We start from the raw sequence: 25376 nt of genomic DNA on the forward strand, positions 1-25376 counted from the left end.
GGAAACTGGGATAGAACATTTTACATTATAAGTAGAATCCCAGGAGCCAGAGGTGAAACACAAGTTTATCTGCAGAGCTTCGCTGCAGGGCTGATCTGGGTCTGGAAGAAATGGATGAGAGCCACTGGATGAAATTCACTAATACTAGACACCTGAGCCCTCTAGTAATGTATAAATATCCCAACTATTGTCTGTTGTCATCTTGTTCTTTTTCTTCTTTTATAACCCACATTTTAATTGGAATCTCAATACTACAATTTTTGTTCTTTTGCTTGCTTCTGTTGCTTCCCTATGGCTCATTACCCTTATTGTGTCTTATTTCATGTTCTTTAGTTTGCTTCCACTTGGCCTTTCTTTTAGTTATGGTTGTCATATAATGCATCTAATCAGGGTTTTTGTTTGCTTTCCTTTGCAACGAGATTTGCATACCTGGTTGAGAGGCATATTTTCAGTTGCTGTGTTTTTTTTTTTTCCCCTCAGAACAACTTGCTTTGGCCTAAATTTATTTAAACTATTTTTTAAAATCATTTCTTTTACAGAGATTTGTGAATGAACTTTGCTAAGTATGGATTCAGGCTGTGGAAGTCTTGGATTGCACACATCAGACTCTAGAATGGCCCATACCATGATTATGCAGGATTTTGGTAAAGCATTTTCTTTGTTATATTTTTTTTTCTTTCTTAAAAATCAGAACATACCTCAATATCAAAACTATATTGAGAGAGGGGTGAATTACAATGAATTGTTCTTTTGCTCAGAAAATATATTTGTAGGGCTTATTTTTTTATAAGGAAAGTACTATGTGGATATAATATACTTAACATCAGTCTTAAAATTTGTTGAGCAGTTTGAGGTAAGGAAATTTGAATATAGTGGTAATATCATTGGAAATGAAGAAAGTCAATTTAGATAAATAACTGCCTCAGTTCTCACATGCATGAAATATATAATTGGCTTTCTAAAATACATTTTAAGTTCACATTGTTAAAGGTAGAAAAAGAAGTTATTCAGTCAATTCAAAGAAGTAGTGATCTAGGAAAAATCATGTACTTGGCAATTAATTATATTCTGATAATATAGCCTCAGAAAGTTGCTACTAGTAACATTTTATTATTTTTCTTGTTCAAAAAAACAAGACTCACTTTTGTGATCAAGTTTTCTGGCAGCCTCTTACAGTTATCATTTTGATGAAGTTGTTAAAACTCTATTGACAGTCAAAAACAATTTGGGCAGGGTTAGTCTGAACTATAGAAGAGAAAATGTATCTGACGTATAAGGAGCAAGAACAAAGTGATAAGATTTGAAAAGTCATAGAGTGTTAATAGAGAAGAGAAATGGTAAATTAGGATCAAAAGTAAACAGAAAATATGAGGCATTACAGAAAATCAGATTTAAAATTAGGGGATTATAACTGCTGATAATTTGCTCAATAAATAAAATGATGCTACTGTTTTCAGATAATATATTTGAATATGATATTTTGTCTTCTGTTATAAAGCCCACAGTTAATAAGGGTCAGAAGAACTGGATTCTTGTCTTGGCAGAACTATTAACTATCTGAGTAAGCTTGTGCAAATAACTTAATTTACTTTTATGAGCTGGTTGGACTAGATAAAATTTAAGGTCCTCTCCAGTAGTAAGCCTCCTGGGCATTTCATTTCAGTTTGATGAATGAAGGTACAATGTGTAGATCAAGACTGAATGTGCAGGGAATTGAGATTACTATGTAATTGATGAAATAGAAAGGAATCATGGATTGATTCTTCTGTTCAGAGTCAGAAGTGAGTGTGTTGATTATACATGATTACAAGTGATAAGGATAAGAAAAGGTCCAGGAATAAATTCTGGAAGGATGAACAATAAAACATTTTAGATGACCTTATGAATTCTTTGCTGGATACAGTTTTTTAGAATGTTGTAACACTTGAACTTCCATATGATAAGTTTTGGTTGATATAGCAACTTTGAATTTTTACCTTTTAAAATAAGATATTTTGAAAATGAAAGAACCCATTATTTTCTCCATTTAATACAAAATATTACCTACTCTGTAACATTTGGTAAAGTCTAAAATCCCCTTTTCTGCTGAAGTTGTCAGATGACATCAAGAAAAGCATGCTTCCTTTCAAAGGATGAAAAAAAAATGTACTGGTGAATATTTAGTGGGCTCTTACCTTCCTTTCTGCTGTTCCTTTTCAATGTCCTCAGGGTTTATTGATCTCTTATTACACGTACCACTTCATTTCCTTTTAGTTGCTAGGGAAGTAGAACATGCATATTGAAATACTGTGTACATGGCTTTGTATTATTTCTTTTTATTGTGATTAAATTCTTATGCCATACAGTTCACCCATTTTAAAGTATACAATTCTGTGGTTTTTAGTATATTCATAGAGTTGTACAACAGTCACCACTACCGTTACCTCCAGAGTCAGGCAACTACTGGTATTTCTGTTTATGGATGTGCCTATTTTGGACATTTGATATACATTGAATCTTATAATATGTGGCCTTTTGTGTCTACCTCAGAGGCATGTGGCAGTGTTTTCAAGTTTCATCTGTTGTAAGGGATATCAGTACTTCATTCCTTTTTACTGCCAAATAATATTCCATTATGGATAAACTACAGTTTGTTTATCCAGTCATCATTTGATAGACATTTGAGTTGTGTTATTTTTAATGTTTTAGAATACTTTTGTTTTGAGTCTTAGGCTATACTTTGAGAGCCCTTGGAGGCATATGGCAGAGTAGCACCGTGAATCTGAAAGCACAGGATAAACAGCATATTTCTGGAATAGCTTTCATTCGAATTGGGGAAAAGATACATACAGATACACATAGACACTCATGTAAACATGTTATGCAGTAGAAAGTAAAATTTTCATTTACTATCCATGGTCATTTGGGAGTAATGGAATGGAAAAAATTGTGAACTGTGGCTAGATATTTAATTGGTATTTTCATAGTATAATTTAAACTGCTTTCTAAAATGAATTTAATATAGTGAACCAACTTATTTTTACTTATTTAAGCCATAGTTTTTTTGCTTACAGCTGTTTATGCTTCAGCTGGCTAGTAGTGTTTTTGTGGTTATTGGTTTTTGAAAGGATGTGTTCTTTCAAAATATTTTTAAATTCCACATTTATGCTCTTTTAAATTTATAACAAATTTAGGCATATAAATTGATGCCAGCTATATTGGTTCTACATTTTTTATGAGATTATTTTGCTAAATATCCAGTTAGATCAGAAATGACTGATACAGGTAATGTTCACCCAATTGTGTTTAGTGTTGATGGTGAACTAAAGTTTGTAAGTTTTCCATTTGTTCTTAGTAAATAAATTCAGAACTCTTAGAAGGCTGGAACTCATTTTGATGAGCAATTATGGGTTTAATTTCATATACAGGCATTTTCACTTTTCATATGACATTATAAGAAATGTAAAAATCTCAAGCAGGTCTACACCTAAAGGAATTATCGGGATGATATTTGACGATGGTAATTTTAGCCCTGATAATTTAGGTTTCTTCGAAAGTGGTTCCCTTGTGTTTTAGTTCACCTGACACTCATTAAACTTTACAAATTCTGAAATATTATTGGAAATTAGCTACATTCTCTTTAAATTTATATTAACATCAAAACTTAGATATTTGCAATTCCAATGATAATTTTTTTTTGAAACATGGAGTTTAGTATACATAAGTTGAGCTTGTCAAGTAATTATAGTAAGTGGCAGGGAATTTCTAAATGTTACAAGGTTGGGATGCAATGAATACTACACAAAGATTCTGCGGCATTAAATTTAATTCAGAAATTCATTCGATCAGATTTGTTGGACTGATACTTGAGATTTTAAAATTCACAACATGATGTTTTATGTAATCTTCTGCTGGTGCCTCAGTATAATGGTTGTCCTTGGAATCTTTGCCATTGACTCTAATAGCTGTTTTAAGATTTTATTGCTGCAAAGTGTATGTTGCTATTGGATTTAAAAAGCAAAGCATACTTAGGTAGTGGCTCAAGACAAATTCCCAAAATACCAAATTTTGTGTTATCTCTCTGGTTAAGTTCCAGGCATTCACATTTAATAAAATAATTTTAGTGCAATGGGAAGTCTTAAAATGATGTCTTGTTTCTTAATGTTATCTGATTAATTGAGTCCATACTTTTAAGTGAGTTTTTATTTATAGCTTACCATGTAGTGAGATAAATTTTGATGCCATTTAATGCAACATAATAAATGATTTAAAATTTAAATGAGACCTATGTGATAGGTCTTTCGACTGTTTTTCTTTTAGAAATTCTTTTAGTACTGACTCATATGTCTTACCCTATAAATCTCTTTTTTTAAAAAAACAGTTAACTGAATGAGTAAATTCTATTCTCCTTCTTTAGGCTAGTTGACAAAAAACCAATCTGGAGTGAAGCTATGAGTTCAGTTTCCAGAGTAAACCTTGGGCACACTTATTTAACCTCTCTAAAGCAGGGTTCCTTCATATTAAAAATGGGAAAGATAATGGTCACCATATTGTACAGTTGTTCTGAGGCTTAAATGAGATAATATATGTAAAAGTATTAGCAAATTGCTTGGTGCAAAATCACTGCTCAATTAATATAACTAGTGTATAGTTAAATACGTGACTTTGTTTAGAGATCCAATGAAATCCAATAGATGAACTAAAAAGAAAGAATAGCATTTAATACAAGACATCTTGGATCTTGGTCTGAGTAATATACCAGTACCCTGGGGGGGGGGTTATCAATTCTTATTCTAGAATCTTTGAGATTTCTTAGTTCGGGATAAGTATGCCTATTTGGATTTATTTTGGTTTAGATCTGATTTACTTTGACCTGTAAGTTCTGATTAAAGTAGAGGCCAGGTAAGCCGAAAAGCAACTATTCCATTCTGTCTTCTTAGAATTCTCCCAACCAGAATCTGAGCCTAGGCCAGCACTAGTGTTCAATCCTTTGATCCTTCCTTAGTTTCTGTTCTCAAGAAGCAAACTTACCTCTATCAGCAGAGTTCTAAAATAAGTGGAAATTCCCTTATTCTAAGTATGATTTGAGAAAAGATTTTATGAAATATTAATTTTATTGTTTATATATGTAGAATTGCAATACTTTGAATTTTATTGATTTAACATTTAAGCTTTCCTCACTAAAAACACATTTCCAGTCTGGTTGAATGCTAAATTTGAACCCCACCTTTTCTCTGCCTCTGAAATGGCCAGTGAAATAGAGAATGAATAGAAAAAGTCTGTTTTATGCCTTCCACTTTTGATTGTAAGCATTCTTACAGAGTTGTTCAGGGAATTTTATAACATGCTTTATGATGTAATAAGCTTGTCATATTTTGTTAGCTCACTAACGTATTGGCATCCTTTCATAATTTTTCACCTTAGTTTTAAATTAAAAAAAAAAAACTAGACTTAATAGTAAGTAGAAAACTGGTACATAGTGTTCCCTATACTCCTTTCCCATCTTTCTCCAGAAGTTACATGTTATATAACTGTAGTGTAATATCAAAATGTGAACATTAACATGGGTGCATTATTGTTAACTAGACTAGATCTCATTCAGATTTTAACATTTTTAACATACATTTGGATTTGTGTTTATGTGGACTTGTGTAAGCACCACTGCAGTGAAGATGCAGAACTGTTCATCATCATATATGTTATGCTAATAGGTTCACACAAGCCAAGCCATGCTTGGCTACTGCTAATATGTTTTCCATTTCAATAGGTATATAATTTTATAATTTTGAGAATGCTATATAAATTTCATTAATATATGATACTGTCTTTTGTTTACTCAGCATAATTCTCTGGAGATTGATAAAAATTCTTGAATGTATCAGTAGTTTGTCCCTTTTTTATTTTTAAGTAGTGTTCTATGTTAAAGTTGTGCCAGAGTGGGTTTAATCAATAATGTACCTACTGAAGGACTTTTGGGTTGTTTTCAATTTTTTTGCTCTTGGGAGAAATAGCTACCAGGGACTGCTATGAATATTCATGACTTTTTTTGTATAAACATAAGTTTTAATATCTCTGGGAAAGATGTCCTAAAGTGCAACTTTTGGATTTAAAGTGTGTGTTCAGTTTCATATGAAACTGCCAAACTGTTTTCCAGAGCGGCTTTTGCCATTTTACTTTCCCACAAGCAAGATATGAGAAGACATATGAGAGATTCAGTTTCTTCTTCTCTTCACCAGTTTGTGGCGGTATCATTTTTTTTATTTTAGCTTTTCTAATTGATGTGTAGTGCTATCTCAGTGTGGCTTTATGTTTTACTTGAAAATAAAGTACATTATTCTTTCAGGGCTCAATTTATATTTTACTAACATTGTTTTCTCCCACCTCTACCCTAGTTCCTGGTTGATGATGGCTTTTATTGCAGATAGATTGTGATGTTTTTAAGATTTATTTATTCATGCATACAAGAACCAGGGTACAGACCAGATGTGCAGGAGGATGAGAGGATTCACCAGAGACAGAGTGGGGAACAGACAGACTGACTGAAACACACTGCTGAGGGGAGCAGTGGGCGAGACAGGAGAGGTCTGCTTCACCTTGTGGGTATCTCCACAGCCGGTAGGGATCAAACCTGCACTTCAGTGGTTGCGGACAGCTTCACAGCACTGTGCTCAACTGCCTGCACCACCAGGGAGGCCCTAAATTGTGATTTTTTTTTTAGTGATAAGTTTGGCCAGGACTATTTATTATTTTGAGAACATTTTGTCATCTGATGTATTAAATATAGTACTTTTAATTAATATAACAATAATGTGTTTTGTATAATCGTTTGTATTATAGTGGCTGGAATGGCTGGTACTGCGCATATCGATGGAGACCATATTGTTGTTTCAGTTCCTGAGGCTGTATTAGTTTCTGATGTTGTCACAGATGATGGGATAGCTCTCGATCATGGTCTTGCAGCTGAAGTTGTCCATGGGCCTGATATCATCACTGAAACTGATGTAGTAACAGAAGGTGTGATTGTTCCTGAAGCTGTACTTGAAGCTGATGTTGCCATTGAAGAGGATTTAGAGGAAGATGATGGTGATCACATTTTGGCTTCTGAGCTAATTACAGAAACCGTTAGAGTACCTGAACAGGTTTTTGTTGCTGATCTTGTTACTGGCCCTGATGGACACTTAGAACATGTGGTCCAAGATTGCATTTCAGGAGTTGACTCTCCCACAATGGTATCAGAGGAGGTTCTTGTAACAAATTCAGATACAGAAACTGTTATTCAAACAGCTGGTGGTGTTCCCGGTTCTACAGTTACTATTAAAACTGAGGAAGATGAAGATGACGATGATGATGATGATGTTGATGTCAAGAGCACTTCTGAGGACTACTTAATGATATCTTGTAAGTAAAATATAAATTCTGTAATTACTTGAGAGATTGATTTATATATAACCTGGAAAGTTTTTTTTGGGATGGGGAATTATTCAGTCAGTCATGGGGTTAATTTACTTTAATTTTTGTTTTCAAAGTTGTGTTGTTGAGATGATTTTTGAATTTGCTTATGTTTTTAATTTGCTCAGTGAAAATTTGCAGCCAAAATGAAGTGAAATAATGCAGTTTATTAATATCTTCGAATAGAAATACAGACTTGGATGGTTCAACCAAGAACATTAAATAGAAAATTTTAATGTACATGTTTATATTTCAAAGGAGAATATTATTTTATGTAACCACTGGTTTCTTTTTAATATGGCAAGTACTGGAGTTGGCAGATCAGTATTGCTTAGGAATTTAAGAAATAAGTAATTTGTTTTTTAATTAAAAACATTAAAATTAAATTATAAACTCAGGTTGTATTCTAGAGTTCTCTCTGTGGTTACTTTCTGTTTATTTAAATATGTGTGTATATTCTATGAAGAAATATTTTAATGGGCTTATTTCAGATCCTTTATGCTATTCTTAAGATGTTCCATTAAGTAGAAATTTAGAAATATCTTGTTCTCATTGTGAGTGGTGGGATTACCTCAAACAGCAACAATAATAAAAATCTCATGATAAGTTATAGATAGAGCCTGGAGAAATGTATTTGTTCCTTACAAGTTTTGAAGGGATCATGCTGGAAGTAGTAGTAAAGATTACATAAAGACTTCACTTTTCCAGGGAGGACTTTTGTTCTTTCTAAAATAACAAAAATGATTGGAAAGTACCAAATAGTATGTATAAAATGATTATGTTATATATATATATATATATATATATATATATATATATATCGGTTTAAAACTAAAAATAAATTAGATTTATTAAATTTATAAATATTATTGTAAAACCTAGAATTTTAACTTTTTCTCTTATAAGCACTTTTGAAGGTGAATAATCACATTGTTTTTAAGGGACTAATTTAAACCATTCAGAGACTAGTTTGTGCAAATGTTACCTCATTTTAAATTGATGTGGTTTACTGAAACAATTCCCTAATTATATCTTAAGCTGACATTAAGGGGAAAATTGTGGTTATGGTTATATAAAATAGTGAGGCAAATGTTCATAGTCTTTCTGTACCAAAATAAATTCTGTATTCCTTTAAAAAGAGTACTTGTCAAACTAAATTGTGGTATTTAAATAGTCTGAAATTTAGACATCTTATGTATTGTGAATGGTTACAACTTACATATCTTCTGTGATTTGATTCTGTGAAAGATTTTTTAAAATATATAAAATATATAAAATATTATTTTAGAATATTTTTCTTGACATTGCCTTATATATCAAATGCAAAGGATTTCTGTTTTTCTAGTCTAATAGGATTAGACTGAAAATTATAGAGAACATTGTATTGCATGAATAATACTGGAACTGCTGCAGAAACCTTTTAGGGAGACTTAGGTTGGGTATTAGCTGTTTATTTACTCCTACCCGTTAGTAAATAAACCGCAACTATTTTAAAAAATCCCTGTAAAACGTAAGCAATGTTTTACTGTGGTAAATGGAATATACTAAATGGCATTTTTAGGGAATACAAAAATACTAAATACTTTCTTTTTTAAACATTTTATTTTATTTATTTATACAAGCACTGGGTACAGTCAGAAATGTGGGAGGGTGAGAGAATTCACCAGAGGCAGAGCGGAGAGCAGAGCAGGCAGACTGACAAGTACACTGCTGAGGGGAGCAGTGGGGGCCAGGAGAGGTCTGCGCACAATGTGGGACCCTCACCCGGTGGCCGGGGATTGAACCAGCGTTGCAGAAGCTGCGGGCAGCTTCGCAACCCCAGCTTTCAACCGCTACTCCTCCGGGGAGGCCCAACACTAAATACTTTTTTAATGAGTCCTCTTGGATTTTCTTCCAAGAGAGATCTTCAAAATATTTAAGAGATATTCCTATGAGGAGATCATATCAATAGCCAGTAACTAGTTTATCAGTAGCTGAGTTACAGAGCTATGTAGTATTTTTCTCAAAATGAGAGGTGTATCTGAGTTTTTTCCACTTTCAGGCCAAATTTAGCAAAGTATTTTAGCATATGGTTAGGCGCTGCCACTTGTACTAAGTATCTTGGAAATTCTTTCCATCTATCTTAAATTATTTTAGATGTGCTCCTCTTTAAAAATACCAACACAGAATTGTATAACCAACACCACAATCAATTTTCAAATTTTTATTCACCTCTAAAAGAAATACCATATCTTTTAGTAGTCACCCTCCTCTACACACCCTGTAGGCAAAAACTAATCAAATGTCAGTCTCTTAGAGATGTGCCTATTCTGAACATTTGCTATATATGTAATCATATACTATGTTTTTAGTCTGTCTTTTACCATTTAGCATAATGTTTACTTTTTCTTTATTAAGATAACATTGATTGACAACACTGTATATGATTTAGGGATATAGGTTCACACCACCTCAGTTCAGCACACTATCCCTACCATCAAAGTACCCATAGTCCTTCATCCTAGGCCTTTGGGACCCACCCCCCTTTGTTCTCACTCCCACCCTACCTCCCCCTCTAGTAGCCTCAATTCTGCAATCATATTTCTAGGATTTGTTTTGGTTTAGTTTCGTCAGTTCCTTTGTTTTTTTTTTTGTTTGTTTGTTTGTTTTTCTTTATTTCTTTCTCTATATTCCACATATTAGTAAAATTTAATATTTGTTCATTCTCCTTCTGACTTATTTCACTTAGCATAAACCCCTCAGTTCCATCCATGTTATTGCAAAAGCATGAAAAAGCGTTTTTATAGTTGAGTAGTACGCTATTATGCATATATACCAAATATTCCTGATCTGCTGCTGTGTCAGTGGGCATTTAGGTTGTTTCCATCATTTGACTATTGTGACTACTGCTGCAATGAACATAGAAGTGCATATATCCCTTTTAGTTGGTGAGTTTGTATTCTTCAATTAGATACTTACAAGTGGAATTGGTGGATCTGTTTTTAATATTTTGAGAAACCTTCATACTGTTTTCCATTGGGGTTGGACCAGTCTACTATCCCACCAATAGTGTGTGAGGCTTCCGTTTTCTTCACAGCCTTGCCAACATTTGTTATTTCTGATGTATTTATATATTTTTGATAAGGGTCAATTGTCATTGGAGTGAGGTGGAATATCATTGTGATTTTGATTTGCATTTCCCTGACAGTAACTCATGATGAGCATTTTTTTCATGTATCTGTTGGTTACCTATGTCTTTTTGGGGGTAGTCCCTATTTAGCACTCCTGCCTTTTTTCACTGGGTATTTGTTTTGTTTTTCTTGAGATGTATAAGTTCTTTGTACATCTTGGCTATCAGCCCCATGTTAGATGTATGGTGTACACATATTTTCTCCCCTTCATTAGGTATCTTTTTTCTTTCCTTTCCAATTGTGTTTATTGAGGTAAAGTATGTTTACATCTTTGTATATGTTCCGGGGGTTACAGGTTCAAGTCTCTGCAACTGTATACTTTCACACCCTTTCCACCACCAGTACCCCAACATCCTCCACCATTTTCCATTGGGCTCTTTCCCTTCTCCACTCCCATCCTGCCACATTTTCCCTCTGGTTGCCTGAGTTTTGAGGTCAGATAAGAGTTTATTATTCATTTGGTTTTCATTGGCCCTCTGTTATGTTCTCTACATTCCACAAATAAATGACACCATTCTGATTTTATTTTTCTCCTGACTTATTTTGTGTAGCATTATCCTCTCCACTTCTATCCATGTTGGAAGTTCATATGCTTTTAAGTATTTGACAATTTCTTCTAGATTTTTCAATTTGTTAGCATAAAGTCATTTATAGTCTCTCTAATGATCCTCCGTATTTTGAGGTGTCTGTATTGCTATATACTCCGCTGTTGGTACTGATTTTCCTCATTCCACAGGTTCTGGTTGGTCATCTTCATTTTCATCTGTCTCCAGGTAGTTTTTAATTTCTTTGATTTCCTCATTAATCTAATAGTTATTTAATAGTGTGGTTTTCAGTCTTCACCATGCAGGTTTTTCCTGCATCCTTGTGACGATAAATTTCTAGTTTGATACTATCATGATCAGACAAGATGCTGGGTATGACTTCAAAATTCATGAAGTTACTGACACTTACGTTGTTACCCAGCATGTTTTCAATTCTGGAAAAAGTTCCATGTGGACTCAGCTTCTTTTGGGGGGGTGTACTGCCCTTTAACTATCTAGTTGGGCCTCCCTTGGTGGCGCAGCGGTTGAGTGCTGGGCTGTAAAGCTGCCCACAGCCTCTGCAGCGCTGGTTCGATCCCAGGCCACCGGCGAGGGTCCCACATGGCGCACAGACCTCTCCTGCTGCACCCGCTGCTCCCCCTCAGCAGTGTATTTCATCGTTCTGCCTGTTCTGCTGCCTACTCTGGCTCTGGTGAATTCTCTCACTCACCCTCCCGTGCTTCTGACTGTACCCAGTGCTTGTATAAATAAATAAATACATCTTTAAATAAAAAAAAAATCTAGTAGAGCCATCTGATCTAATAACTTATTTAAGGATATGGTTCCTTGTTTATTTTCTGTCTGGTTGATGTGTTCATTGATATTAAACAGGCTGTTGAAGTCCCTTACCACTAATTGCAGTAATGTCTCTTTTTAGGGTAATATCTGTTTTTAGGTTTGTTAATAGTTGTCATATATTTGGTATTCCTTTCTTTGGTTCATGTATATTGGTGAGTGCTATGTCTTCCCAATATTTTGATCCCTTAATAATTATATAATGTCCATCCCTTTTTCTTGTTACCTTTTTAAATTGGAACTTCATTTTATCTGATATAAGTATGGCTCTGCCACCCTTTTTTGCATCCTATTTGTTTGGAGGATTGTTTTCCAGACATTTTCTTCTTTTTTTGAGCATATGTTTATCTTTGGAGCTCTAATGGGTCTCCTGGAGAAAACAATTAGAAGGTTTGGGGTTTTTTTGTTGTTTGTTTGTTTGTTTTTAAGCTCTAACTTCCCACTCTGCCTTTTGATTGGCCAGTTCAGTCCTTTTACAATTAGAGGGATTATTGATTATGGGTTACTTGCAACTGCATTTTGTCTTTCTGTTCTTTTCTATTCTATTCTGTTCTGTTTATCTCCTTATTTAATTTTCTTTGTGTTGTTTTTCTTTTTTAAGGGAGGTCTGGTGTTTGCAAACTCCCTTAGATTTTGTTTGTCTGGGAAGACCTTTATTTCTCTCTCATATCTGAAAGAGAGTCTTGTAGTATTCTTGATGGAACTTTCTGTCTTCAAGTATTTTGGGATTTTTTGTTTGTTTTTAAAGATTTATTTATGCATACAAGAACTGGGGTACAGGCCAGAGATGCGGGGGGGGGGGTACAGGCTAGAGACAGGGTGGGGGAGCAGAATAGGCAGATTGACTGAAATACACTGCTGAGGGGAGCAGCAGGCAAGTCAGGAGAGGTCTGTTGTGCCATGTGGGTAGCTCCCTGGCAGGGGATCTAACTCTTGCTGCAGTGGCTCGCGATAGCTTCATGGGTTGTGTCTTAACCCCTTGCACCACCAAGGAGGCCCTGTCTTCAAGTATTTTGAATACATCATTCCATTCTCCTCCTCTATAGTGTCTCTGCTGAATTGAATTGCTTTTGGGGTTTATTCCTACCCGAGTTTCTTTTTTATAGCAGTTCTGAACTCTACTAGTTAGATGTGATCTTTCATCATTTAGTGTTTGTGTTTTGGAGAGTTGTTCTCACCTTGTGATGTCACACTCTCTTGAGGGTCCTGTATTTCCATGTGTTAGATAGTTCTGCACCTTTTGTTATTTGAGGTCTCCCTATGTTGTTATTATTTGTAATATCTTTATTTTATTTCATTTTATTTACATATTTTATCTTTTGCTGGCTTTACTATGTGCTCAGGTCTATTTCCTTGTTGCTGAATTAGCAGTATGGGCAGGGACTTAGAGGAATTCAGATATTGGTGTGGATGATTTGGGGTTGTACTGGCTCATGTTTGTGACATTATCAATATCCCTCTTCTCTTTTTTGGCCTGGGAGACTTGGCAATCCTTGTGCCCATAGTAATGCTTCAAAAAGTACCAGTCCCGGGCCTCCCCAGTGGTACATCAGGTTGAGCACAGTGCTGTGAAGCTATCCGCAGCCTCTGCAGCGCGGGTTCGATTCCCAGCCAGCCAGGCAGATTCCCACATGGTGCAGCAGACCTCTCCTGTCGTGCCTGCTGCTCCCCTCAGTAGTGCTTTTGGTCCGTCTGCCAGTTCTGCTCCCCACTCTGTCTCTGGTGAATCCTCTCATGCTCCTGCACCTCTGGACTGTACCCAAGCTATTGTATAAATAAAAACTAAATAAATCTTTTAAAAATTGGGAAAAAAAAGAAAAAAAAAGTACCAATCTGAGTGGGTTGGAAGGGAGAGTGCAGATGAACGCCTAATGTGCTAGGTTTTCCCCACTTTCAAGGGCGTATGCCTCTACACAACTTCTGTTATCTTCTCCCCAGGGCTCTGTTTGAGCTGACCACCCTGCCACTGATGTTTCCTACTCCAGATCACAACCCATACATTCCTCTCCACCCACCTCTGGTTCAGTCTAGCATGGATCTTTTCAGTGTCAATCCTGTTTAAGTCTGTGCTGGTCTCTACTGGCCTGAGACATGTCACATTTGCTCCTTTTGGAAGGGCCTGTTCCACTGCTTGCCAGGACCTACCAGGTCTGGGTTGCTTCCAGGACCCTCCCCAGGACTTGATGGGTTCCGTGGGGTTCTGTGGGGACCTACTGAGGTGGGCATACTTCCTTGCCCCATTCAAAGACTTGCTGAGGTCTACCAGCTCCTACCGTGGCAGAGTCTGCTTGGGATCTTCCTAAGGCTTATTAAGTTCTGCAGGGAGCGTAATGTTTTCGAGGCTCATCCATGTAATAGTATGTGCAATACGTATTCCTTTTTTAAAATCCATTAATATTTCAATATATGCATGTACATATTATTTATACATTCATCAATTGATAGATATCTGGGTTGTTTCTACTTTTTAGTTATTATGAATAAAGCTGCTGATTCCTGTCCAAGTTTTGTGCGTTTATTTTCAGATCTCTTGTGTGTATACCTGGGAGTGCAACACGTTTGTAATTTAACTGTTAATTAAGTTTTGCTTCAGCATTGTAGAGTGTAGATACCTTAAATATTGCCTGACCCTATCGCTATGGTTGGTTCTTCAAGTATAAAGTATAAAGTACATTTTATACTGAAGTATAAAGTATTTGGGAGATGTAACATAGATTGGGTACAGTAGTGAGCCTACTTAGCTTTTAAAAGGATTATTGTAAATTTTGTTGAAATGAAATTTTAATTAAATTGTGCTAATGGGCTATGAAAGAATATTGAAAATTAGCAAAATTTGACATGTTGGCAAGCAGTGCACCTTTTTTAATGTTATGTTTGGAATAGGTAGAATTGTGTGGTGTGCATAATATTGCCTGTTTATTTCTTGCTGCAATGTCATATGGGTTGAGAATAAACACTGAGAGTTGAATAGTACATACCTTAGAACAAATCAATAAGTTAAGCTTTAATTTTGGAAAATTTGAGTACTATCTGTATTAAAAAGAATCTTCGAGGGCCTATTTCTAAATTGAATTGGTTACCTATTAAGTCTTTGATAATACTGTACTTTAGCCAAGTTTATAGAATAAATTTTAGTGAGCTTGATGATATATTTCTTAAAACTATACACTAACTTCTTTAATAGCTATCATCTTCTATGAATATAAAATACAGAACAAGCTTAGTTACTCAATATGTTTCCAAATGGTTTGTTATGCGAAATCTAATCTAAGTATAAAATAATGAAGATATTAAATGGTACTTAAGGAAAGGTATAATGCAATTAGAATAACAACAATAATTTCAATACTTAATACAAAAATTATGTACAGAACTCTTGTGAAGTGAGCAAAAATATGTGTTCCATTTCATGGGCTTTAATTTTGTGAATTATAGTTTTTTTTTAACGTTTTTTACATCATTGTTCATTTTTAAACAATATTGGCCTCCCCGACCAGGTGTAGTCCCCATAAAATTTCCTTCACCAATGCACCCATGCACCATCACCTCAGTCCCCTGTGCTCCTCCCTCCCTCCCTCTGATCCCTCTCCCTCCTCCTCCCCTGCAGGACTTCTCTGATTTATTATTGTCTGTCTGTTTTAGTTTTGCTGTGTTTTGTATTGGTGGTATTTTTTACCCTGATTTCTTATTTGGTTCCCCTAGATTACTCCTATAAGTGAAACCATCTGATACTTTTCATTTTCCTTCTGACTTATTTCACTGAACATACGTGAATTATGTTTTTAATTCCGTTTATCCCAGAAGGAACTGCGATCACTTCCAATCACTGAAGTGTAATAAAAACTATCAAAACAGTTTTTATTATTTCACTAGGTTACTGTGATTTATTCAAACCTAAAGAAATTCATATACCTTGATATATGCATTAAGGAAGAACAGAATTTTGATTTAGATTGCATTTCATTTTTTACAGTGATAAATGTTAAAAATGGTAGATATATAATATTTGTGAGGATATATTTAATATTATAATTAAGGAACAAAGTTTTTATTATGATATTCATTGCATAGTCTGTGCATAGTATTCATATAAAACTGAATGTTATTCATAAAGGCTAGATAGCAGAGAATCAAATTTTTAAAGTATACTTAAAATGTAAGTATATTCTCATATTATTGCTTTAACTTTTTGTATGATTTTGAAGTAATGCCAACATTGCTAAATATAATATACAAAATTTCTGACTTGAAGTTATCTTTCATTGATTCAACAGAAGTTAAAAGTTTGCTAAGATTATATTTTTATAATGATATTTGAAAAGTCCTTTTTGAATATCTCTGGGAGGTGGAGGGAAAAGGATCAAAATGGGGTGGAAAGAGCACAAGGGACTATGGTAACGTTTCACGGTGAATTGGTGGTGTGAATTGTACAGGGACTACACCTGAGGAGAAATCAAACATTGTATAAAAATGAATGATAATGTAAAAAATATATGTAAATAAATATTTTTTAAAAGAAAAAAGTCCTTTTGATAAAATTATTCAGGTGGTGTTATTGTTTTTTCTTTTTTTCCAATCCTAGATTTCACATTATTTTACAAATACTGTTATTTAATCTGGTAATTATTGTTTTTGTTTACATGACTTATTTTATGAGTACTATGTCTTTTATATTCTTGTTTTATTTATTTTGAGGTTAATTGATGGAAGGTTATTTAAGCTTTTCCTATTTAAATGAATCTGTTGTGTTTCATATATAAGTTGAATCCTGTGAAGGGTTTTTTTATATAATTGTGGTCATTTTATATAATGGATCTTGTATACTCTTTTTTCATGAAGTATATCACTTTTTAATGGTTGCATAATAGGTCATTAAGTGAATATAGTGGATAGGTGGTTAACGCAGTATTTCACATTGCACTTATATTTAACTCTCAGTGTCAGTGATACTTTTTAAATTAAGTTTCATCTTTATATTTTACAGTGGATGATGTTGGGGAAAAATTAGATCATATGGGGAACACACCATTAAAAATTGGCAGTGATGGGTCACAAGAAGATGTTAAAGAAGATGGATTTGGTTCAGAAGTAATAAAAGTGTATATATTTAAAGCGGAGGCTGAAGATGATGTTGAAATAGGTAAAAAGATTAATATCAATTTATTATTAAAACAGTTAAAAATGAGAACTTAGCCTTTTCTGGCTGTTCTAAAATTGTACTCAAAATGGGAAATTTTTATAGGTTTCTTTGAGGATGGAATATAAAATAATGCATATTAATGAAAAATGTTAATTCAGAATATGTCATTCTTAGATTCTTTCAAACATAATAGTATATTACATTAGAAATATCAAAATAAATTATTAGAGAGGATTTGGTTTAGAGTAGGAAGTTATAATTAATGTTTAAAATAGTGCAAGTTACAGGTAAATTTAATCCTAGTTCTGTCACTTACGAGAGCGAACTTTGTTGAGTTACTTAACCTCCTTCTGCCTGTTTCCTCATCCATAAAATGACCACAATGATAGTTATCTCAGAGCTCTTGTGAAGACCAAGTGAGTAATTACATGTAAGACTTATATAGTGCTTGTCAAATAAGTGAGATATATGTGTTCGCATTTATTTTAATTTCTGAGTAGTGACTGAAAATTTAAGTTATAATTTATAAGAAAATTCTTTGACACTTAAAATTTATATTTGAACATTTTCTTGGTAATAGTAATTCTCAAGGAAGATATTTCTTATATACCCACCTTATTAATTTAGGGAATTATTCCATGATGCTTCTCTATTTTTATATGTGTTTCAATTTTTAAGGGGGAACAGAGATTGTCACTGAGAGTGAGTACACCAATGGACATTCTGTTACTGGAGTGCTTGACCAGAGCCGAATACAACGGGAGAAGATGGTTTATATGGCAGTTAAAGATTCTTCTCAGGAAGAAGATGATATCAGTAAGGGAAAAACAAAACACTGTAGTGACTTACCAATAGCCAACATGCATTCTCTTTTAAAAATGTCAGTCTCAGATATAAAAGTACTATATTAGAAACAAGGTTTAATAAAATAAAGTCGACCCTTTGCTGTAATTAATTGTAAAAGGATCTTTATTGACCTTTAATATATATACATATATATATATGTATGTTCAATTCTGAAAATATGAAATACTATCCCTCAGATATTAGGAATACAGAGATTAGCAGCATACAATTTCTGGCCTTAGTAGAGCACATAAAATACTTAGGGAATTTTTATCTCATTTGATTTTCACAATTCATCTCTAAGGTAGGTGGTATTATCCCTTTTATATGGAATGAAAAAATTTCCGGGGAAGTTAAGTGCCCAAGATCATTCCAGTATTAATTGAAGAAGGTAGAATTTGAATTCTTATATATCTAACTGTACTGCCAGAGTTTTCCCCCCCATGGCAGTAGGCATTATTGGCCTCTTTCTGAATTTAGCAGTACTAAATAGTTAGCAGGAAGGACTAACTATTCTCTTTCTGAAACTGAGTGATAAGCAGAGTAAGTATTCTTTAAAATCATGCTGACAGAATCTCATTATACTATTCATGATCTCCAAGTAGTTGCTGTTTTTAAGATCCTTGGGACCGAGTACCAGAGAATTAAAAAAAAAAAAATACCTCCTGAGATTTCCTTTCTTGCCATTCTACCCATTTCCTTATGAAGAAATTTTATTCTCTACTTACTTTCTATTCTTCACAGTGTAAGAATACAGCCCTTCCTTGAGACTTACAGTTCTTGCCATACTCAGACAAATACTGTTTTTTTTTTCCTAAAAGGGCAACAGACCCCACTTCAATGCATTACCTTGACAATATTCAGCCTTACCTGTACTGTGCTTGAGCCCCACTCCTCAGTTTCCTCCCCTAGAGGACATGGGGAGCGCCAGTCACAAGCATGAATAATATACCACAGCTGAAAATACCAAAATAATTGAGTTGAGAGCATTTGGTTGGAGAGGAAAAGAATCTAATTGACAGAAGATTGGATAAATATGATGGGGGGGTCTATACACAATGGAATATTGCTCATCTATTTTGTTAAAGATAGAAAACTGCTATTTTAATAACATGAATGTTATAAAAGGACATTACGCTTAAACAAGTCAGATCAAGAAAGACAAATACTGAATGATTTCCCTCATGTGATGCATAAAGAAATAAAATGAATGAACCAAATAAAAGAAAAATAAACTTTTAGAGTACATGAACAAATTAGCTGTAGGGAAGGGGGTGGGTAAATCAGGTAAAAGAAGGTGAAGGATGATATTAGACTCTTAGTGGTGAGCATGATACACTATATTCAGTTTTTATGTGTAATGATTAAAGGTAATCTTTTTTTTTTAACTCATTGGTCAGGAAAGGGCACCGTTGAAGGTGGGAGACTGAATTTTAGGTTCGCTGATGCCAGAGTTCCATGGGAATATGGAAAACTTAGACCAGTTACTCTTTCTGGTTAATGGAGAGAAGGGAAGCTTAGAAGAGGAACACTTTTTTCCCACATTAGTTCCACATTTCTTCTATAATGAATAAACGATCCTAGTGTATGACACATAGGAAAAGCATGAATTTGAACCTGTTTTCTATTGACAGTTTAACTCTAAACAGATTATTTCATATAAAATACACTAAATGACAGTTTAGGTTTAATTTTTTCACACCAAAACTTTACTTTTTAAAATGAGTCTCACTCAATGCTTTTTTCCTCAGTAGTCTCTTAACATCCTGCCTCTTGAAGGGTGTTCCACATATTTTTGAACACCACCATTTTATTTATCTATATATTTTTATCTACACAAGGATATAGATATAGATATATGTACAGGCACGCTTTGTTTTATTGTACTTCATTGCGCTTTGCAGATACTGCGTTTTTTACAAATTGAAGGTTTGTGACAACCCTGCTTTGAACAAGTCTATTAGCACCATTTTTCCCAACAGTATGTGTTTACTTCATGTTTCTGTGTCACATTTAATTAAGTATGTACATTGTTTTCTTTAGGAATAGCACTACTGCACACCTAATAGACTGTAATATAAACAACTTACATACACCGGGAAACAAAAAAAAAATTATGTGACTCACTTTATTGTGACAATTGCTATACTTCGGTGATCTGGAGCTAAGCCCATAATATCTTTGATGTGTGCCTGTATTTGTGTATGTGAATGTGCATGTTTATACACACACACACACACACACACATACACGGTTTCAATTATATTTTTTGTTCAATTACTAGTATTTTTAACTTTTTCATGCATGTACAGTTCTGCATTTAAGTTACAATATGTGAGATAGCATGGACCACTTTCTAGTATTGATGCTATGGAAAACGCTTTCTGAGTTCCAAAGCACTATCAGGCAGAATTATGGAATGCAACCCTTTTTTATAAATTTATAATGCCCAATGAACTGTAAGATCAGTCAATATACTTCAGACATACATGTTTTCTATAATCAAAATCCATTTTCATAGGACTAGGTATTAAGAAGAGAATAAAGATTTTGGTAAAATATTATCTTCTAGTGGCACTAGCCTCCAAAAGTGCCTAATGTATTTTTAAAACTTTACCAAATTAAAATCTTGAGAGTTGAAAGGTTTAATTTGTTTGGAATTTTTTACCCATTTATTAAATATTTGGGGTTATAAACAAGCAATTATTTCTAAAATTTAGGTTGCGCTGAAATAGCAGATGAAGTTTACATGGAAGTCATTGTAGGGGAAGAGGAAGGAACTTCTCTCCCTGAGACTCAGCTTGAGGACTCTGATGTTAATAAAACAGTTGTCCCTGTTGTCTGGGCTGCGGCATATGGTAGGACACTGGCATTTTTTCACCTGATAAGTTACATAACCTATCTATTTGATCAGCCTTTACTTCATTAAATATGCTGTGCTAATGCCCCCCCATGAGTTGGCTAATACTATAGAATGTTTTGCTATGGACTGATTCATCTCTATTTACGTACATTATTTTTCTACCACATATCTTGTGTGATTTAAATGAACCTTGCTTAAGGCATTGTTTTTCAATAGGACTTATTTTAAAATCCTATCTGTATAAATGAGTGCCATTAAAAAGTTTTATTTTTCTAAAATAGGAATATACCTTGAAAATAGATCCTTCCCTTTTTGGAAAAGTTTATTTCATGTATTAGCACAACAAATAATAAGATTTTGGGATTTTGAAAAGGAACAAAAATCCAGGTGTGCTCTTCTAGAAAGTACTTAACGGAAGGTAAATTTATATAGTTATTTTTTTTCCTTTCTGTCTGTTTTATTTCATTCCTATTTAATTTACAAGGTGGTCCAGGTGTACTCTTCATTTTGAAAAAGTTTGATGTTCATATGCATTAATTTATCTTAACTTGGTTTTTCCAAGGTTCATTCATTCAACAGTCATTTATAGAGCATTTTCAAATTTGAGGTTACTCTGCAGAAATATCTATCCAGTTTTTATTTTAAAAGTAAGATTATTCGAGGTATTGAGTTTTAAAGATGCTGACAGCAGCCCTTATTTTTAGTATCTGAAATTAGTATCTATGGGAGTAGAAGAATGGAACAAAAAAATTAACCCAAGGTATGGTGGTCAAAGTAAGGTTTTCTAGATTATGATGTGATCCACTTGTAATCATTATTCTCAGTATATCAGTTTTAATTAGTCTTTATTTTTAGGAGACGAAAGAAGAGTTTCCCGTAGGTATGAAGATTGCCAAGCATCAGGTGAGAGACATTAGATATGAGATTTAACTTAAATAGCTGGTTTTATATATTGCTTGGTAATGAAGAGTTATTAGTTTGTGTGTACAAATACATTTGTTGAACGGTTATTTGCCTTATCATATCTAATCTACTTAGTTTTACAAGAGTTTGCCCCTTTGGAGAAATGATTAATTTATATACAAACAATGTGTGTTATTCTACAAATGCTATTCATTTTCAACTCATCTCAAGATACAAATCAGGCACTTTAACAGCATGGGCTTTAAAATGTGACTGTGGAATAAAATAAAATAGAAATTGTTTTTACTGAAAAGTAAAATTTATTAATGATATCAATCAGTATCTTCCTTGGACAGGCCTATTTTCTTGGATAACCAGTAGATTTATATAACTGTTACTAAAAACTCATGTGTTAGTTTAATTTTTTTCTTTCTACTTTTAATATATCCAAATAGTGTCATTCCACAGTTGATAGTTTTTTTTTTCTTAGCAAGGAGACTTTTTCTTATGATAAAGTGGCCAAGTGTTTTGTTTCTATCTTTAAGAGGTATTTGACACTAAACTTAAATGCATTCATTTATCTTAACTTCAGAGGAATTGATGACAGACATAAATAATAGTAAGCAGTTTTGTAGTACTACATGTTTAAACTAAATTGACTAGCAACATATTTCTAATAATTGAGATTTTATTAGTATTTTATTTTGTATACACTAAATCCCACTGAAATTGTGGGAAATTGCCCTTAAAATCAATCTTAGTACTTTTCACATTGAATAAACTATTCTAAGCATATATATAGGAGAGCTGTCTTGTTAGTTATACATTATACATACTCATGACTATACTGGTTCCATGATACATACATATTTCTTTGCTTAAATCCTTTTAATTTCTTTAGGGATTATTGGTGAAAAAATGACTTGATGCCAATATTTTGTTTGGAGTCATAAAATTCATTATCTTAAGTTTTATTCACATTATCAATTCACTCATTTAGGATGAATAAATTGGAAGCTATAATTTTATGGCATATCCTATTTAATGGCATACCTAATTAATATCCATATTTTATGGCATATCCTATTTAATGGCATATCCTATTTATGGCATATCCTAATTAATCCTAGTTAATTTTATGGCATATCCTATTTAAAGTGTTTATATGTTTGTATGTGTGTGTGTTTGAGTGTAGGAGAGAAAGGAGATACTTATACTTTGTGAAATTTAGTACCACAATTGCCACTTGAATATCATGTCATCACTAGTAATTTATCTAACCAAAACCAAAAAAGTATAAATATGTGTAGTTTAGTGGTGTATCAATTTTTTTCAGGAAATACTTTGGATTCAACACTAGAAAACAGAAGTAGTACAACAGCACAGTACCTTCAGATTTGTGAAAGCATTAACACAAATAAAGTACTTAAACAAAAAGCCAAGAAGAGGAGAAGAGGAGAAACTAGGCAATGGCAAACAGGTAAAAATACGAATACTTTATTTTGGGAGTATTAAAATGATGTAAAATGCAGAGGTATTTTTTGTATCCAAAGGAAAAAAGTCAGTTGTTTATAGTGTAGTCCTACTCTGATATACATGCTTTTATTTTATATAAATAATTTTTAAACTCTGTGACTAGTAATAATTAAAGTTATACTTGTTTGCTCTTTACCCGAATGATGTTTTTAAAGATAGCTTTCAGGTTTGACAATAAAGTGTGCCTATATCTAGCTTTTAAAGTTTATGTAATACACCTTTTGGTGTGAATAGTCTGAGTAGAGTGCTGCTCAATCACTTTTTAGTAAACTATCATAATTTATCATAATTTACTTTCAATGTGCATTTTATCTTAGAGGAATTTATTCTACTAGTATAGTTATCACATAGTGAATGTCAAGCTAATTTTTATGGCATCTTTGTTGTAAAAAATAGTTTGGCCAAATATCACAACTTCTTTTTTTTTTTTTTTTTTTATCTAGCTGTTATAATAGGTCCTGATGGACAGCCCCTGACAGTATATCCTTGCCATATTTGCACAAAAAAGTTTAAATCCAGGGGATTCTTGAAAAGACACATGAAGAATCATCCTGATCATTTGATGAGAAAAAAATATCAGTGTACAGATTGTGACTTTACAACTAACAAGAAAGTGAGTTTTCATAACCACTTAGAAAGCCATAAGCTTATAAACAAAGTTGACAAAACCCATGAATTTACAGAATACACACGAAGATACAGAGAGGCTAGTCCACTGAGTTCAAATAAGCTTATACTAAGAGACAAGGAGCCGAAGATACACAAGTGCAAATACTGTGACTATGAAACTGCAGAACAAGGACTGTTAAACAGACATTTACTGGCTGTTCACAGCAAGAATTTTCCTCATGTTTGTGTTGAGTGTGGGAAGGGCTTTCGACATCCTTCTGAACTCAAAAAGCATATGAGAACCCATACTGGTGAAAAGCCATATCAATGTCAGTATTGTATCTTCAGGTGTGCAGATCAATCAAATCTGAAAACTCATATTAAGTCTAAGCATGGTAGCAATTTGCCGTATAAATGTGAGCATTGCCCCCAGGCATTTGGTGATGAGAGGGAGCTTCAGCGTCATCTGGATTTGTTTCAAGGACATAAGACACACCAGTGTCCTCATTGTGACCATAAGAGCACCAATTCAAGTGACCTTAAGCGGCACATCATATCTGTCCATACTAAGGATTTTCCTCACAAATGTGAGGTTTGCGATAAAGGTTTCCATCGTCCTTCTGAGCTCAAAAAGCATAGTGATATCCATAAGGGTAGGAAGATTCATCAGTGTAGACACTGTGACTTTAAAACATCAGATCCATTTATTCTTAGTGGTCATATCCTTTCAGTTCATACTAAGGATCAGACATTGAAGTGTAAAAGATGCAAGAGAGGGTTCAGACAACAAAATGAGCTCAAAAAGCATATGAAGACCCATACTGGAAGGAAGATTTACCAATGTGAGTATTGTGAATATAGCACTACAGATGCATCTGGCTTTAAACGACATGTGATATCAATACATACAAAAGACTACCCACACAGGTGTGAATTCTGCAAGAAGGGATTCCGAAGACCATCAGAAAAAAATCAGCATATTATGAGGCACCACAAAGAGGCTCTTCTGTAATAAGATCACTATAAAGAAAAGCTATTTTGAAAATTTGATATTTTGATATCAAATTTGGTAGTTGGGAGGAAAATTGCACAAACTATTTCATCTGGTTACAAAGCTTGATATTAAATCATAACTTTACACTATTTGTATTAAAGATCTTAAATATTTGAATTGACAGGGGATGTAGCCGTTTGAAAATACTTAAAGAATTTAAGAACCATAGAATGGTTGTGGAAAAACATGTCTATTTAATAGTATTATATGCATAATTAAACTTAAGAAAGAAAAGGCAAAGACAACTACTTTATTTGGCTAATCATATTAGGGACATATGTTTCTGAAAAGAGCATACATAATTGAGGAGTTTATCAATGCTTTGCTATGGCAAGCAAGCCTCACTTTTATGCAATTTTAGGAACAGAGTGAGGAAATTAAAAGCAGACATTTACCAGTCATTGAGCCTTTTGTATGGTACCTGGAAATTAAATTCCATAAATGGCAA

At 33.6% G+C, this 25376-nt stretch overlaps 1 protein-coding gene across 1 annotated transcript; it reads left to right on the forward strand.

The window, feature by feature from the left end:
* Nucleotides 1-565: 565 nt before the first annotated feature.
* Nucleotides 566-24886, forward strand: ZNF711 (zinc finger protein 711; the record flags this gene model as incomplete). Its single annotated transcript, XM_084258581.1, has 8 exons — nt 566-644; nt 6817-7377; nt 16962-17117; nt 17796-17933; nt 20684-20821; nt 21682-21729; nt 23066-23209; nt 23709-24886. The coding sequence occupies 8 exons, from the start codon at nt 566-568 to the stop codon at nt 24884-24886; spliced, it is 2442 nt and encodes an 813-aa protein (XP_084114707.1).
* Between the last annotated feature and the right edge of the window lie 490 nt (nt 24887-25376).

Source organism: Talpa europaea (assembly GCF_964194135.1).
Source record: "Talpa europaea genome assembly, chromosome: X".
NCBI lineage: Eukaryota > Metazoa > Chordata > Mammalia > Eulipotyphla > Talpidae > Talpa > Talpa europaea.